General features: G+C 27.8%; 1 protein-coding gene across 2 annotated transcripts in view; it reads left to right on the forward strand.

Moving 5' to 3' along the window:
• Positions 1 to 17598, forward strand: part of LOC117180763 (bifunctional glutamate/proline--tRNA ligase) — a 41584-nt gene extending 23986 nt beyond the window's left edge. The window contains exons 7-13 of one of the 2 annotated variants that reach the window (XM_033373259.1): positions 400 to 850; positions 4528 to 4764; positions 9055 to 10992; positions 13549 to 13950; positions 16589 to 16980; positions 17065 to 17208; positions 17319 to 17598. In XM_033373259.1, the coding sequence (XP_033229150.1) occupies positions 400 to 850; positions 4528 to 4764; positions 9055 to 10992; positions 13549 to 13950; positions 16589 to 16980; positions 17065 to 17208; positions 17319 to 17478 (3724 nt within the window). In that variant the 3' untranslated portion in view covers positions 17479 to 17598. Of the gene's footprint in view, positions 1 to 399; positions 851 to 4527; positions 4765 to 6949; positions 7032 to 9054; positions 10993 to 13548; positions 13951 to 16588; positions 16981 to 17064; positions 17209 to 17318 lie in introns of those variants that run through there. The other variant, XM_033373260.1, reaches the window with a different exon arrangement.
• Positions 17599 to 18250: the final 652 nt, after the last annotated feature.

Below are 18250 nucleotides of genomic sequence, written 5' to 3' on the forward strand. Positions count from 1 at the left end.
AATGATTTAATAAATCGTTGTGAAAATTTGGTCTAAGAAAGCCTTTTTCAATTTACTTGTGAAGCCTTTAGAGTATCCCTAAATTATAACTTTATACTGTCGTTTAGTAGTAATTAATTATGTAAATTAAGGTTGCCTGTGTGATTAGTATCCTGAATATCTAGAAAAGAAGTGCTCGTTCTCAAATATAAAAGAAACTTTAGTATTTGAACGATTCATCGATAAAAGCTTTAAATTTAAATCAGTTAGACAACTGTTTGAAAGTTGACCTGATTTTTTGGCCTGGAAAACCTGGGAAAGACCTGGAACTTAATTTCTAAGAATTGCTAGACACCCTGACTTGAAAACTCTTTATTAATTTTAATTTATTTCTTATTCATCATCATCGATTTTTAACAGATACACTGCTTTGAACTCGGATGAACTCGTACCAGTTAATGTCCAAGGAGCTAAGAATGATTGGATCACCGTCCAGAATCATCCAAAGGATCCATCGATAGGTACTAAAAAAGTTCGAATCAGTCCGAACATCCTTATAGAAAAAGTAGATGCTGAGGCTTTAGTCGAGGGGCAAAATGCCACTTTTATAAACTGGGGAAATCTCTTAATAAAAACAGTGAAGAAGGAAATGGGATCAATTGTTAGCGTCGAGGCTTCGCTGAACTTGGAGAATAAAGATTTCAAGAATACTGTGAAATTAACGTGGCTCTCTGCACCAGAAAGTGAGACTAAAGATTCAGCAGAAACGAAATTGGTGCCTTGTTATGCTGTCTACTTTGATCACATCATCAGTAAACCTGTTCTCGGCAAGGATGAGGATTTTAAGAGTTATGTCGCGAAGGAAACAAGGGTAATTTCAAATCTTCTAATAATTTATATTATTTCTTACATTCTCACCAAAGAAGACCCACTGAATCCGAAAAACAGTTTTTTACGAATGCGCCTGTCTGTATGTCTGGTTGTCTGTGAGCAACATCATATTTGAAAAAAGTAATCTGTTAAATTGGCCGTTGGTAAACTCTTTTAGTGTCGAAAACTGAAAGTTAAGTTTTTTTTAGCAAAATTCATTTTGGATACAAATTCAAAAAGTGAGCGCATTTTGAAAAATTTTGAGTCCACTTTTTTCAAGATTAAAAAATTGTTTGTACGGTTATATGAGCATTTTTTCCTAATGACTTTTTTCGGTAAAAAAAATTACTAGAGTTTATACAACTTAAAAGATGTAAAAAAAAACGAAAATTTTAACCTAAACAACACACGATAAGAAAAAAGTCAAGAAAATAAAAATTCTAATTTTGACGGCACAAAAAATAATGAAAAATTCCATTTTACGGACAGATTATGCAAGATACGACAAAATATGAATGGATAAAAATTATGCTCCCAAAAAAGATGTACAAATTTTTTATTATTCACTTTATGATAAGTCGCGTAGTTTTTGTTTTATCCGTAAAAAACAGCATTAAAAATCGAAAAATTAAATTCTTAACCCAAAAAAGATCTACAGATTTGTTATTAATCATTTTTTGATAGAATGTGTAGTTTCTTTTTTATCGTGAAAAATTATATATACTTTCAACTTTTTAAACTAAATAGTTGAATTTTTTAATTTAAAATAGTCGATTTTTAATCAAAAAAAGAGTCGTAAAGTTTTTATTAAGCAGATTTAATTTTTAATTAAAAAACTGATTTTCTACAAAAAACAATTAATTTTGTACCAAATAGTTAAATTTGATATCAAATTTTTGAATTTGTAAGCCAAAACGACGATATTTTTATAAAACAGTTAAATTTTCTATCTGAGTACTTTTTAACAAATTAGTAAAACTTTCACTTTCAAGAAATTACTTTTTAATAACAAAGAAAAGAATTTGCAACCAAAAACGTGAAGGGTAATGGTAGATATTTCAGCAAAAAAGTTTTTAATAATAAAAATGTAAAACAGTTAAATTTAATTACAATAGACGAATTTTCAACAAAATACTTGATTTTAAAGAACAACAAACATTGATATTGTACCAAGGAATACGAATTTTCTACAAAATACATGAACTTTTAACGAAATATGTAGTTGAATTTTCAATCATGAAGAATTATTTTCTACTAAACAAGGTAAATTTTATTATATTATTTCTTTTAAGAAAATTTTAACTGGATAGTTCCATTTTTATTGATGAGAATTAAATTTAAAAAAAAAATCATCATTTTCTGAAAAACGTTTTAATTTTGAACCAGATAGTTGAATTCTATATTAACTTTCTGAATTTGTAAGCCAAAGCGAAGAATTTTGTATAAGACAGTTAAATTTTCGACAAAATAGTCCAATTTTCATTTTAAAAAATTGCCAGTTTACAAAAAAAAAAGAATTTGAAACTAAAATTAACTATATTATAGTTCAACTTCCAACCAAATAGTTGACTTTTAACTTAACTTTTTTCGACGAAAAAACGTAATAGCTGATATTTCAAACAAAAGAATTTAATTGAAAATAAAAAACAGTTGGATTTAACCAAACAAGATGAATTTTTAACACAATACTTGATTTTTAATGTAAAGAATTGATTTTATACCAAATCAGACGATAGAATAATCAATTAAAAAAAAACAGGTATATTTTCCACCCAGCTGTTGAGGTTTTGAACCGAAATTACGAATTTTCTACATAACTGATGAATTTTCAACCCGCAAATGTGACTTTTGAAAAACAAATAAATTTTAATTCGAAAGAAATTATTTTAATTATTTATAGTAGTTTACAAATCCTCAAAAAGCTTCATAATTTTGTTCAAATGTTTTATTATTTTTTAAATTTTGTTCAGAAGTTGTAAAATATCTTTATAAATTATTAAAATTTTTCCTAAGATTTTTACAAAATCCTGTAAAATCAAAAACATTTCCTTGAAAACTTCCACATTTTTTACAAACTTTTGAAATATTGTCTTAAAATTAATTTTTATCAGTAAAAAGTCATTTTCAATGTACCTAGGAATCGTAATAATGCTTTTATTCTTTTGAAGCCTTTAAAAATTCTTATGAAGCTTCTAAATTTTTTCTTTGAAATCTGCAAAAATCGATATTTTGTTTGATATTAGACCGTGTCTATTTGCTTCGAAATTTGGGCACGAAAAGCCGGATTTTGGCGGTTCACACGTTTCGTTTAAATTATTTGAAATCATTTCAATTCTTTCATTAATTTTGAATCTTTTCAAAACTTCTTAATATCTCTTAAAATTACTCGATTTTTTCTACAAATAATAAGTGTTAAATTATGATTTATTCATACAAATACAACAATTTCACTTGAAAATGAAAGTTTTTTGAAATGTTAACGATTTAAGGCTTTCTATTTTAAACAATTCAGTTTCAAATTGTTTAATTCTGATTGTTTTGTTTGAAAATACTTATCCTGAATGAACAGTCAAATATTGCTAAATATTAAAATTATCATTCTTTTTCTTACTTAAAAAGTTTCAAATTGAATGGTTGAAAAACAGAATACTTTAGACTGAAACAATATTTTTAAATGAATAAGATCGGAAGTAGGCATTTTTTTAAGGCTGAGGCTTTCGAATTGAAACAGTTTAATTTGTAACGTTAAAATCTAAAAATTGTTAAATTTTGAACTGATTTAAAATCGCCTTGACAAATAATTTATTGTTACTCTTTTAATACTTAAAGTATTCTTCAATTTTTATCAAACAAATTTAATTACCAACGCTTTTAATTGTTTGAGTCTTCAAAATTGTATTAAAAAGTTGTTTTAATTAAAAATGTGTGCTTAAAAATGATAATTTTAAATTTATAATGTTTAAGTAAATGATTTTTGGAATTTTGAATTCTAAATCGAATAATATCATAATTGAAAAAGATAATTCAACTAAATGTTTTTTTAAACTTTTGAAATTAAACTTGAACAGAGTTTCTTCTAAAAATTTGTAAAATTCCCGGTAAAAAAACTAATTCACTTTCATTTCCCGGTTTTCCCTATCACAACAAATTTCTGCCCCCCCCCCCCCCCCCCCCCCCCCCCCCCCCCCCCCCGATAATTCTGGCAACTCTTGAAAATTTAGGAAGTACATCTTCATAAAAAACTACACATTATTTTTGTATGGTTTTTTGTTAGTTTTTTGCTATTATAATCTTGACCAAACGTTATCATATTATCATATAAATTAGAAAAATACAGGTCGCCTAATTTATTTTAAAAAATAACAATATTTCTCTGATGAAAAATTTTATGACTTGCAGTTTAGAACTTGCCTGATTTGAAATGGTGTGATCCAAGAAAATATTAAAATATTTTTTAATTATTGTTCTCACGTTCTTAAATTTTAGTAAAAATGTAATAAAATCCGTTTTACCTAAACAAAATGGTTGATGCAATGAATTATTGAAAAAGAAAGGACATTGTATTAACCGTGTTTCGTAAAAACTATTTTTTAATGACCGGGAATTTTTTCCTCTGTTAAAACGGCTACGCTAAAATTCACTCAATTCTTTTTCTGATTTAAAAATTTTTGATTTCAGAAAGAAGTACAGGTTGTGGGAGAAACTGAGTTGAAGAGAGTTAAGCAAGGAGAAATAATTCAACTTCAGAGGAAAGGTTTCTTCCGTTGCGATGTGCCTTATGCTCCAGCAAACAATTACTCATCTCGAGAACAACCCCTAATTCTGTTTCATATTCCTGATGGACATACAACTTCTCCTATTGCTCAATCAGCAAGCAGCGTGGCGGAAAAAAATATTCAGCCATCGAAACAAAAGGTAGGATTTTAATCAGTTTTTGGTAACAATGCGATATTTTTTTAATCCAATGTACGTATTTTTATTTTTGGTTCTGATCTAATTTCTTGTCATCTTTCGAAATTTGTTGAAAAATTTTTAAAAAGTGAAAAAACTACGGCGATTTTTCTAAAAATGTTCATTCAATTTACTCAAAACACCAACGTTTTGTTCTTCAAGAAAACAAATTCGCATGTTATGCCAAAACGACACAATATATAAAAAAACTCGAAAGAAACAAAATTTTTTCTTTAAAAAAGTTCTAGTAAAATGTCGTTTGTCACTACTTTTTTCTTTCTCCCGTTATTTTCAAGATTTTTGCGAAAATATGTATAAAACCCTTCAAGTTCTTTTTTAATTATGATATTATTCTATTTAGAATACGCTAGTCAAAAATCATTCACTTTAATCATTTTTCATTTTAATTTTTAAGCGTATATATTAATTAAAAGAATTTTAAAATGCAGTTTTAAATACGTAAACAATTAAAAACTTGAAGCGTTTTAAATCGAAAACTTTAGATAAAAAATATTTTAAGTTGATCAACTGTAAATACAAGTTAATTTTTGATTTTTAAAATTAAACTGTGCATCGATTTTACAAGACGATTGGGAATCAGTTCACAATTTTCAAATTTCCAGATTTTAATGTTAAAAAATTAAAATGTGTCCATTGAAAAGTCTTATTAGTTCAACAAATGTAAACGCCCGATTGAAACCTTATAAACTATTTTCAATTTTTAAAAATTCAAAATATTATATTTATAATTAAAGGTTTTTATTAAATTTCAAATATTATTTTAGTCTAAAATATTCCATTTTTAAATCATTCAATTTGAAATTTTTTAATCGAGAAAAAGAACAATTAATTAATATTTGGAAATATTTAACTGTTCATTTGAAACCAGTAATTAGATATTAAATATTCAAAACTTCAAAACTAATCAAAAAAACTAAACTTTGAACGTTACAATTTTAATTGTTCTATTTTTAAAAACTTAATTTGTAAGTCAAATTGTTGAATTTTGATGTATAAATAACAGTTGAAGACTCATTATTCTTAGAAAAAAAATGAGTCAGTTGAAGAAATTTTTGAAAAGATTTAAAAAAATTTTTAAATTATTTAAAAATTTGAAATGATTTCAAATAATTTAAACGAAGTGTCTATATGTACCGAAAAATTCGACTATTCGTACCGAAATTTCGGTGCATATTTGGCAGATTTTTAAGAACTGCGTAAGACTTTAAAAGAATGAAAACATTTCCTCAAGATTCCTAGAAAAATACAAAATGATTTTATATTTTGAAAAAATAATTTCATGTGAATATTGAAAAACATTTAGAAATATTTAAAAAAAATTTTAAAATGAATTAGGAATATTTTTAGGTTTTTTTTATTTGGCAGGATTTTAAAAAAATTGTGGGAAAAATTCGAATCATTCATAAAGATCATTAGAAGTTTTGAGGAACGTTCAAAGATCATTTAAATTGTGAAAAAAGTAAAACAACTTGTAGATTTTTCAAGACTTTGAAATAAAAGTGTGAAGCATTTGAAGGATTTTTAAACTATTAAAAATAAAAATTATTTTTATTTTTATTTAAGAAGTGTTCAGTTTATAAAAAATATATAACTTTTCAGTTTGTAATATTTCTAGCTTGAAATTGCTTAAAATGATATAATTTTGAAATTTTTTAAATTCAATAATTGATTCTCTAATTTAGAGAATTGAAATGATAACGTAGATTTATATTTTTAGTAATGAATCTGCATCTTTGAACTCTAAAATTTATAAAATATACAAAGGATTTGTCAGTTTAAATGCATTTAATTTAAACTTCAATTTTAAAAGTTAAAAATTCAAGAGTTTTACTTTTAATGATTTTGTTGTGCTTAAAACGGCCAGCTGATAAAGTTTGAACGCCTTTTGTAATTATTGTTTCAAATATTCAATTCTAAAAAGGTGAAATTATTCTTCAGAGATTAATTGAGAATTTGGAATATGTTGAAATCATCGACAAAGCATTTTTTTTCATTTCTGCTTACTCTTCAAGTTTCGAAATTCTTCATTCTTGAGTCTACAATTTGTGGTATAGCGCAGTATATTATGATGCCCCGTTTTTCTTATTATCCCCACTCTTTGGAAAGAGAAAGGAACTTATTGTACCTATATGGTTTGCAGCCCACGTTGTCTGCTCCCATATGTCAAAAAATCATGCATAAAGTATAATAAACAAATTATTTTGTGAAAGGTAATATTAAAAAGTCAAATACTTCTACTACCAGTCTATTCTATTCATTGTATTATTTATTATTTATAATCCAATTGTTTTTAAAGAATATGTAACCTACAATTTCCAATTTGCCAACTCTATTTGAAAAGTATGAATTAAAATATTTGATTTCACTAAAAAGATCTACGATGCAAAAATTCCGCCTAGTAAAGAGTTGTCGGTAAAATCATCATTAGAGTGGTCAACATTTATATCTGTAAAAATTTAACTTTGGTTTTTTCGTAAATGATCTCTACCCCCAATTCTGTTCGTTTTTCATTAATTATTTTTATTCGATAAGTAGCAAGTTTCCATGTATTTTGAACTAATTTTGAATTATTTAAACAATTTTTATTTGTTAAATCAGTTTTTTCCTTTTAATCGTCAAAAGTTATTATTTTCTGGAATTACTGACACAGGTAACGATATTTGTCCACTTTTTCAAAAATTTTAATTAATTTAAATCATATTTTCTCGGTAACTGTTAAGAGTGAGGTTTTTTTGGTAGAAGATAGTTTTCAATTATTCAAATAATTAATAATCATTGCATTTATAATTCCTTTCATTAAAAATGTACGCTTAAAAATAAAAATTTGTAATTGAAAATTTGTTATGTGAAATACTTCTTGAATTACGCATTGTAAATTGAATTATATCATAATTGAAAAAGAAAACAACTCAACTAATAATTTTAAAAACCTGTTAAAGTCGTCAAAAGTTATTAGTTTCTGGAATTAATGGCATAGGTAACGAATTTTGAGAGTAATATATATTTTTTAACGACATTTGGCAATTATTTCAACAATTTTAATACGTTTAAACAATTTTTCCCGGCATATGTTAAGAGGGATATTTTTTATGGTAGATAATTTTCAATTATTGAAATAATTAATAATCATTGTCTCACGGCTTTTCATAGAAAATTTGAAGAAAATTCAAATGTTTACGAATCTCTTAAACTATGACCCTTATTATTCAGTATTTTCTTATCTCAGAACTTATAACTTAATTTTCTGTTTAATAATAATTTTCTTTTACCATTTTTATTTACAAAAATTATCATTTTTTACATTCATTAAATGAGTAATTAATTTCTGAAAATAACAATTTTTCACGATTTATAGGAGCAAAAGTGGTTTTAACCAATGAAAGTTGTTTAAATGATTCCAAAATAACTTTTAAAATATTATTTTCAACATTATTTAATTTAAGAAAATACTAACTTCTTACGATTTGGTGGAAAGAAACTGATACAAATAAAAATGGTTTAAACAATTGCAAAATATTTTAAATGAAAAATATTGTTTTTTTATATTCACTAATTATATCATTTAACCCAAAAAATATTAACTCTTCAGAATTTACTCCGAAAAAATGGTTAAACAATGTTAAATTATTTTTTAAATACTTTGAATATCGTCACTTATCGAGTCAAAATAATTAATGTTGAAATTTTTTAAATACTGATTTTAACATGATTTGACATAAAACTTGAAAAACAAAAATTGAAAATTTTCTTTTCCGAAAAATGGACAGATTTTCTGGGATCGATTAGCAAAAATTGATAGTCGAATTTTTAGACTACCCTAATCAATGTAGTTTTGTGAAATCAAAGTTTGCCAAATCATTTTAAAAGGTATCGAAATTTAATATGTTCTTTAAATTGCTAAAACTACAGCATTTTTGAGAATGTATTAAAAGGAGAAAAATGAAAACTTGGCGAGATTTTCTCTCGTTTTTATAAATAATAATAATGTCTCCCAGTTTTCATTTTTCCCCTTTTGAATTAGATATATTTTTGAATTACTTGGAAAACTTTGATTTCACAAACTTTGTTGATTGTATTTTTTATGCAAATCGATGAAGAATTGGCTACGATATCCACAAAAAGGAGCTAAGTTCATAGATATTTCAAAAAAATATATTCTCGATTCACTACCTCAAATCTTGATTACATTAGCGCTCCTCAAATTAATTTTTTTTACTGTTTGTTTATTTTCAGAATGACGATGCTATTGAAAAGCAGAATGAAAAGATTGTTAACCAGGGAAATAAGGTACGAGATTTGAAAAATGCGAAAGCTGATAAAGCGACGATTGACGCTGCATTTAAAACACTCCTAAATCTGAAAGCCGAATACAAATCGCTTGCGGGTGTCGATTGGAAACCTGGTGCACCTATAAAATCCGAAGCTTCGACTCCAGCTCCTAAAATGTGGAACACGAACGTCAATGATTTGCTTGCTCAAATACAGGATCAAGAGAATAAAATAGACGAAGAAGCAAAGAAACTTTCGATTTTAAAAGCCGATTACAAAAAGGCAACTGGTCAAGATTGGAAGTCTGGTGCGACGCTTCCGGTTAACGAAGTTGAAGCTGCAAGTAATCCTGGTGAGAGTCTTTCAAATGATATAGCAAAACAAGGAGACAAAGTGAGAATACTCAAGTGCCAGAAAGCTGAGAAGGCGACGATTGATCCTGCAGTTAAAGAACTACTGAGGCTGAAAGCAGAGTACAAATCAGTAACAGGACAAGATTGGAAACCGGGTATGACACCTCCAGTTACAGAAGTTAAAGAAGTTAAATCTGCGGGTAATCCTGGTGAGAGTCTTTCAAATGAGATAGCAAAACAAGGGGACAAAGTGCGAGTACTGAAGTCACAGAAAGCTGATAAGGCGACGATTGATCTTGCAGTTAAAGAGCTATTGAGACTGAAAGCAGAGTACAAATCCGTAACAGGACAAGATTGGAAACCGGGTGTAACGCCTCCAGTTGAAGAGGTTAAAGCTGCGAGTAATCTTGGTGAGAATCTTTCAAATGAGATAGCAAAACAAGGGGACAAAGTGAGAATACTGAAGTCCCAGAAAGCTGATAAGGCGACGATTGATCCTGAAGTTAAAGAGCTACTGAGACTGAAAGCAGAGTACAAATCCGCAACTGGACAAGATTGGAAACCGGGTATGACAACTCCAGTTACAGAAGTTAAAGAAGTTAAAGCTGCGAGTAATCCTGGTGAAAATCTGTCAAATGAGATAGCAAAACAAGGAGACAAAGTGCGAGTACTGAAGTCCCAGAAAGCTGATAAGGCGACGATTGATCCTGAAGTTAAAGAGCTTTTGAGACTGAAGACAGAGTATAAAACTGTCACTGGGCAAGAATGGAAACCTCCATCAAACACGCCAGTTAGTTCCGTTCCAGCACCAGCCGCTACTTCCGACCCTAAAGTCACTGAAATATCGAACAAAATCGCTCAACAAGGCGACAAAGTGAGAGAGCTTAAATCTGCAAAAGCCGAGAAGAGTGCAATTGACCAAGAAGTCAAGGCTCTCCTCACTCTGAAAGAAGAGTACAAAAAAGTTTCAGAGCAGGAATGGAAACCGCCTACTGCTCCAGCTGATAAGAAAGGAAAGAAGGGAGAAAATGCACCAAAGTCTGGAGCTAAAGATTCCAAAGGTGCTAAACCAAGCGATAAGGCTTTGAAGAAATCAGAGAAGGATAGTAAAGATGATACGAAAACTGGTACCAGGTTGGGTCTTGAGGCGAAGAAGGCTGAAAATCTTCCCGATTGGTACTCGCAGGTGATTACGAAGAGTGAGATGATTGAGTATTACAACGTATCCGGCTGTTATATTCTTCGTCCCTGGAGCTTTTCGATTTGGGAGGTGATTAGAGATTTTATCGATCGGGAAATCAAGAAACTGGGTGTCGAGAATTGCTACTTCCCTATTTTCGTGTGCCAAGCGGCTTTGGAAAGGGAGAAGACTCATATTGCTGATTTTGCACCGGAAGTTGCTTGGGTAACCAAAAGTGGAGATTCCGAGTTGGCTGAGCCGATTGCAATCCGTCCAACTTCTGAAACTGTTATGTATCCAGCTTATGCGAAGTGGCTTGCCTCTCATCGGGATTTGCCTCTTAAGTTGAATCAGTGGAACAATGTTGTGGTTAGTATTTATAATTTGGTATATTTATTCAGAGTTGCTACGAGTCTGGGAATTTAAACTGTTCAGGGAATGTCAGGTAAAGCCTGTAAGAAGTCAGGGAATTCTTGATGAACATAAGTTGAAGTTCGGGATCATCCACACACTACTTAGGGCATTTTTTAAAACTTGCAAACCCCTCTCCTCAAGTCTAAGATACCCTACGATTTTCAGTGCCCCCCCCCCCCCAGCAGAAAATCTAACTAAGAATTAATAAACTCAGGGAACGAAGATACATATAAGACATCAACCTTAATGAAGTTAAATTTAGAAAAAAAAAATTTGTAGAAATAGTTTGAAAAATTTGATTATTTTTGTAAAAGGTTCAACTATTTGGTTTAAAATTAAATTTTGCACGTAAAATTCAATTGTTTTGTAGAAAATTCGTCTTTCTGGCATGAAAATTGAACATTTTGGATGACATTTTCTATCTTTACTGACTGAAAAATCTTTCTTGGTCGAAAATTAAATTGTTTTGATGAAAGTTTGTCTTTTTGGTTTAATTAAACTGTTTTTTGTGTTTAAAATAAAAATCTCTGGGTTAAAAATTGACCTATTTTGTTGAAAATTAGTTTTTTTTGTGTAGAAAATTAATTTTTTTTTGTTAAAAATTAATATATTCCATGTTTGCGTTGCAAATTTATCGTCGTTAGTTCAAAGTTCGACTATTTGGTACAAAATTCATTTTTTTGTTTGGTTGAATTGATTTATTTGATTAAAAATGCAACTATTTGGTTCAAAATTGAAGTCTTTTGTTTAAAATTTTTATTTTTTTGAAAAATGATTCTTCTTGGTTGAAAATTGATATTTTTTAGTTGAAAATTTCACTATTTGGTTGAAAATTCATCTGTTTTCGTAGGAAGTTTTTTTTTGAAAATGTATCTGTTATTAAGAATATTATATATCTTGTTGGTTTAAAATGCAACTCTCAGGTTGAAAATGAATCCGTCTTGCTTGGGAATTAATCTTTTTTGTTTTAAATTCATCGCTTTGGTTGAATTCAACTGATTTTGGTTCGAAATAAAAATCTTTTTGTTTTGCAATATCAATTTTCAGATTTTTTCATTAAGAATTTATATTTTTGATTGAAAATTCAACTACTTAGATGAATGTGAAATTATATTGCAAAATATTCAATACTTCGCTGAACGATTTATTATTTTTGTTAAAAATGAAGCTATTTTATGACAAATTCTTTTTTTATTTCATTTCTTTGGTTAAAAATTGAACTATTTTATTGAAAATTCTTTTTTTGTTAGTTAAACATTGATTTTTTGAACTGCAAATGTAACTACTACATTTTTAGTTAAAAATTTATCTTTTTTAAGTTTAAAATTAATTCTTGCTTTTAGTTGAATTTATTTCTTTGGTTAAAAATGCAACTAATTTGTTGTAAATTCATTTATTTGGTTAAAAACGTATATTTTTTGGTAGAAAATTAATCTTCTTGGTTGACACTTTATGTTTTTGATGGAAAAAATTTTTTAAAATCATTTTTGAAGTTTAAAATTTAACTATTACATTTTTTCTTGAAAATTTATCTGCTTTATTTGAAAATTGTACTATTTGGTAGAATATTCGTCTTTTTGGTAGAAATTTGACTTTCTTGGTTAAAAATTCATCTATTTTGTTGACAATTGAACTAGTTTGTGGAAAATTGATTATATTTGGATGGAAATTAATACTTTTCTTTTATTAGTTTGAAATTCATTTTATTTTTAATTAATTTGTTATCGTATAAGAATATTAAATTTTTGTTATTTAAAATGCAACTCTGGTTGAAATCCGTTTTGGCTGAGAATTCATCTTTTTTTTAAATTCGTATTTTTTGGTTGAATTCAACTCTTTTGGTTTAAAATAAAAATCTTTTTTTGGTTGGAATATCAATTATGAAATTTAAATTTTTATTGAAAATTCATTTTATTTATTTATTTTTTAACTGAAATTTTAACTATTCTATTCAAAGTCGAAAGTTAATCTACTTTGTATCAAAATACAATTAGTTGGTTGGAATTTAATGTATGTTATTGAATATTAATCATTTTTTTGTAGAAAGTTAGTCTCATTTGTTGAAACTTAATCTTTTTGGTTGAAAATTCACATTTTTGGTTGATCACTCTCTTTTACTGCATATTTAACTATTATAATTTTGGTTAAAAATTTTGTTTATGAAAATTAATTTATTTGGTTGAAAACTTGTATTTTTTAGTTTTTAAATTCAATTATTTGATGAAACCTAATACAAGTTATAAATGTATGCATGCATGTTGTTACTGAATGTCATTAAAATCAATTTAGAACACGATTTTTTTTGCATTAAAATGATTGGTGTCCTAGGTACAAGTATGTTTTTATACATGAAAGAAAAATGTGTAACGGTCAGGGAAAATGAAAAATTGGTTAGGGAAAAGTAAGGCAAAATTAGAGAATTTCGAAATTGTGACTTTTGTAGCAAGCATTTTGATAATTAAAAATATTTTAAACTGTTTTTTTTTTTTAACATATGCTTTCACCTTTTAGAGATGGGAGTTTAAGCATCCTCAACCCTTCCTACGAACAAGGGAATTCCTTTGGCAAGAAGGTCACACTGTTTTCGCGACCAAAGCGGAAGCCGATGAGGAAGTTATGACGATTTTGAACATTTATGCAAGTGTTTACGAAGATTTGCTTGCCATTCCTGTAGTTAGAGGTCGAAAAACCGAAAAGGAGAAATTCGCTGGTGGTGATTACACAACTACAGTTGAGGCTTTTATTTCCGCGAGTGGAAGGGCGATTCAAGGTGCGACGAGTCATCATCTCGGACAAAACTTTTCAAAGATGTTTGATATTCAAGTCGAGGGAGCTGAAGAGGGAGGAGAAAAGACGTTTGTCTATCAGAATTCCTGGGGTCTGACGACTCGCACAATTGGTGTCATGATAATGGTTCGTACACTCTTTTCCCCCTTACGAAAAAGAATGCTTTTTTTCTCTGTTTTCAAGAAATATCCCTATTTTTTAATTTTATTGCTTAAATGCTAACTGAGTTCATAGAATCCGATAAGGATATCCAATTATTTTTGTTTGAAACTTAATTTTTTTATTGAAACGCCTAGCATTATATTTTTGGTTCCAAATTTATCTCTTTTAGTTAAAAATTTTACTATTTTGTTGAAAAGGCAATTGTTTTTGGTTGAAATTCAATCTTTTTTTTTATTCGATCATTTGGTTGAACAGTTGTTAATTGAACCTTTTTTATTTAAAAATCGACTATTTTGTTAACATTTCTTTTTAGTTGTAAATTTAACGGTTTTATTCCAAATTTGTCTTTTTGAATAGTAAGTTTGTCCTTTTGGTCCTTTTGATTATAATTTTTTTTTTTTTAAGTTCAATCATTTTTTAAATTGGATATGTTTGAACATAATTTTGGTTTGAGAATTAATTATTTTAGGTTGATAGTTAATGTTTTTGTTGAAAATACAACTATTTTGTTAATTATTCATCTTTTTGAATATAATATTCGTCCTTTTGGTTTAAACAATCTTCTTTTTTGGTAAAGTAAATTTTTGGTTATAAATGAATATTCCTGGATTTAAAAGTAAAAATTATGGTTTAAAATTTGATTTTAATCTAAAAATGTCAATTTTTTATTTAGAAAATTCCACTATTTGGTTGAAAATGCAACACTTTTTGGTTGAAGTTTCACTTTTTTTATTTCGATCATTTGGTTGAACATCGTTTTTGTTGTTGTTGCAAATTTAACTATTTTTTTAAGAAGTAATCTATTTTTGTCGAAAGTTTAACTTATTTGTTAATTATTCATCTTTTTAAATAGAAGATTCGCCCTTTTGGTTTAACAATTCCTTTTGTATGGTACAAAATTTATTTTCTTGTTAAAAATTCATCTTTTTAGATTTAAGAATAAACTTTTTTTGTTTAAGAAAAATTCCACTGTATTAAAAAACAATCCATTTTTTATATGAAAATCCACCTATTTTATTAAAAATTCAACTATTTCGTTAGAATTTTATCGCTTTCGTGTGAAGTTCTAATTCTTATCTTCCTTGGTTGATTCATCTCTGGTTGAAAATATAACTATTTCGATAAAAATTCGTTTTTTTTCAGAAATTAATTTTTTAACTGAGAATTTAACTGAATTTCATTATTTCTTGAATATTGAGTTTTTTTAGTTGAGAAATAAACTATATGGTTGAAATTTAATGTACTTTTTTTGGGAAAAAATTTTTTTTTGGTTGAATTTAACGGTTTTTTAATTTAAAATTAAAAATTTTGTTTTTTTTTGGAAATATCAACTATCATATTTCTCTTTGAGAATTTATCTTTTTTATTTGAAAATGCAACAATTTTGGTGAAAATTCGTTTGTTTTTCCGTTTTTGTTTGTTTGTTGAGAAACATTCATTTGAACCTAAAATTTTATTTTTTGTCAAAAGTGATATTTTTAGTTGAAAATTTAAATATTTGGTTACAAATTCAACTATTTGGTTTAAAATTAATGAATTTTGATCAAAATTCATCTTCTTGGTTGAAAATGAAACTTCATGGTTAAAAGTGGAATTATTTGGTTAAACATTCATTTTATTGTTTCAAGATTCATTATTTCAGTTAAAAATCAATTTTTTGGTTAAAATACCAACTATTACATTTGACGTTAGGATGTCATCATTTTGCGTTTAAAATTCATGTATTATTTTGAAAATTTTCTATTTTTGGTTTAATTCAACTGGTTATTTATTTATGATAAATATCTTGTTTGGTTGAAAATGCAACTATTTTTGTGAGAATGGTTTTTATTAATGTTGGTTTCAACTGAAACTTTGTTGTTGTTATAAATGGATCATTTTAGTTGAAAATTCAATTATTAGATTCAAAATTCATGCATTTTGTTGAAAATTCATCTTTTTGGATTGACAATTCAACTATTGTGTACAAAATCAAACTGTTTGGTAGAAAATTATTTTTTTGCTTGAAAATTAATACTAATAAATGAAAGTTTAACTCCTTCATTTTTAGTTTAAAATTTATCTTTTTTAGTGTAAAAATTTGACAATTAAGTTAAAAACGTCTGTAATTTGTTGAAGATTCGCCTTTTTTGACATAAAATTAATCTTTTTAGTTGAAAATTCAATTATTTGATTTAAAATTCATGCATTTTGTTGAAAATTCATCTTTTTAGTTGAAAATGGTTTTTTTTTAATTCGTCCTTTTTGTCTGAAATATCAGCTGTCACATTTTTCGCAGAGAATTTTTTTTTAAATTCTACCACGTGGTTTAAAGAGTAACTACTTTGTTAAAAATTTATTTTATTTATTGAAGATTCATAATTTCCGTTAAAAATTCGTCTTTTAATTTGAAAAATCAACTATTTTGTTGAAAATTCGTTTCATATTAAATTCCACATAGCAAGTTCAGTAATATTATTTTGAAATAATTTGTTCCTTTATTACATATTTCCCTATTTTCGTGAAAAGTCGCTCTATTTTTAGTTTTCTGCGCTATGATGTCTGCGATTGTAAAAATTCTAAATGATAAATAGTAAAAAGTAAAAAATAAATAACATTCAAGGTTCACGGAGATGACAAAGGACTCGTTTTGCCTCCGAACGTCGCTTGTATTCAGGCGGTCGTCGTTCCTTGTGGAATAACAGCTTCCACGACACAGGAACAAAGACAAAACCTAATGTCCGAATGTGAAAAATTAGAGCAAGAATTGAAGAAATCGGGCAAATTAAGAATAAAGGGAGACTACAGAGATAATTACAGTCCCGGATGGAAGTTTAATCACTGGGAGTTAAAAGGCGTTCCTCTGAGAATAGAGTTGGGACCTAAGGATTTGGAAAAGAAGCAGGTGACTCTGGTGCGAAGAGATACGGCCGAAAGATTGACGAAGTCCAGAGCTGATGCGTACTCGTCCGTTAGTAAATTGTTGGAAGAGATTCATGCCAGTTTGTTTAAGAAGTAAATACTTTTTACCATTTTTCCTCTTTATAAATGACATACAAAATTTGAGTGTCATCTAACTCTTTTACTTTTTTTGAACAGGGCTCAAGAGGAATTGACGAATCATATTAAGCAGGCACATGAATGGGCAGACTTCTGTTCTCATCTGGATCGCAAGAATCTGATTCTTGCACCATTCTGTGGAGACATTTCCTGCGAGGATAATATAAAGGCTGACAGTGTTAGGTAATATTTTTCTAGAGGTTGTATATTTAAATTTAAATTTTTTTTAACTTATTTTTTTTAATTGTTTTGAAAGTATCGTGGAAAATTTAAAAAATGATTATTTATTACAGAGAAGACGCTGGGGATGAACCTGGAGCACCTTCCATGGGAGCAAAGAGTCTTTGCATTCCCTTCGATCAACCAAAGAATGACTTGACGAAAGCCAAGTGCATTCACAAAAGTTGCAAGAACAAGCCGAAGTTTTACACTTTATTTGGTCGTAGTTATTAATCGTAGTTTTTGAAAAAACTAGTAATTTAGTGGTTTCTGTTGCAGTTATCATATTTTGTTAGACGTGTCTGATTATTTTTTAATGTACAAAAAATGTTCGATTAAAGGATTTAATAATATTTAACCTCCCTTTTATATTGAGTATAAGTATTTAGTGCAGTTTTAATAGTAAGAATACCTTTTTCAGGAAATTTAAATTTTGTTTATAAATCTACTATCGGCGAGAAAATTCGAGTCCTCTGGCTTTGGCGTTGAATAAATATATGAAGAAAAAATGATAGGTTAATGAAAAAGGTGTCATTTTAAAGGTGCAAATGTTGTACGTTAATGAGCCGAAAAGTAATATTTGAAAAAATTATTTGTAGCTTACAGATCTAAAAATCTGATGAAAAGTGAGGAAATTTGATAGCTTTAAAAAACACTGAACTTTGAAGCATAGTTTTTTTATTGAAAAAATAATAGAAAAAATCTGAAGAAAATCATGGTAGTACATTACACATTTCTGAACAGATTTCCGTCGAAAAATTTACAAAATATAATTAATTGTTCGTTTTTTGTGAATAAATATACGAGCGCACTATCTTCAGTTCTAATGAAGATAATTAAGTGATTTAAATTGCAGGTGGTTAGTTGAACTATCTGTAATAATTTACAATTTCAAGAAAGTATTCGGTAGCGAGACATGGACTTATCAAGAAAAAAATAAGAGTAAAATTAACGCAATTGACATGAGATTCATGCGCATAATAAGCGGGAAATCCCTAATGGACAA

The sequence above is a fragment of the Belonocnema kinseyi genome, chromosome 9, assembly GCF_010883055.1.
Source record: "Belonocnema kinseyi isolate 2016_QV_RU_SX_M_011 chromosome 9, B_treatae_v1, whole genome shotgun sequence".
NCBI lineage: Eukaryota > Metazoa > Arthropoda > Insecta > Hymenoptera > Cynipidae > Belonocnema > Belonocnema kinseyi.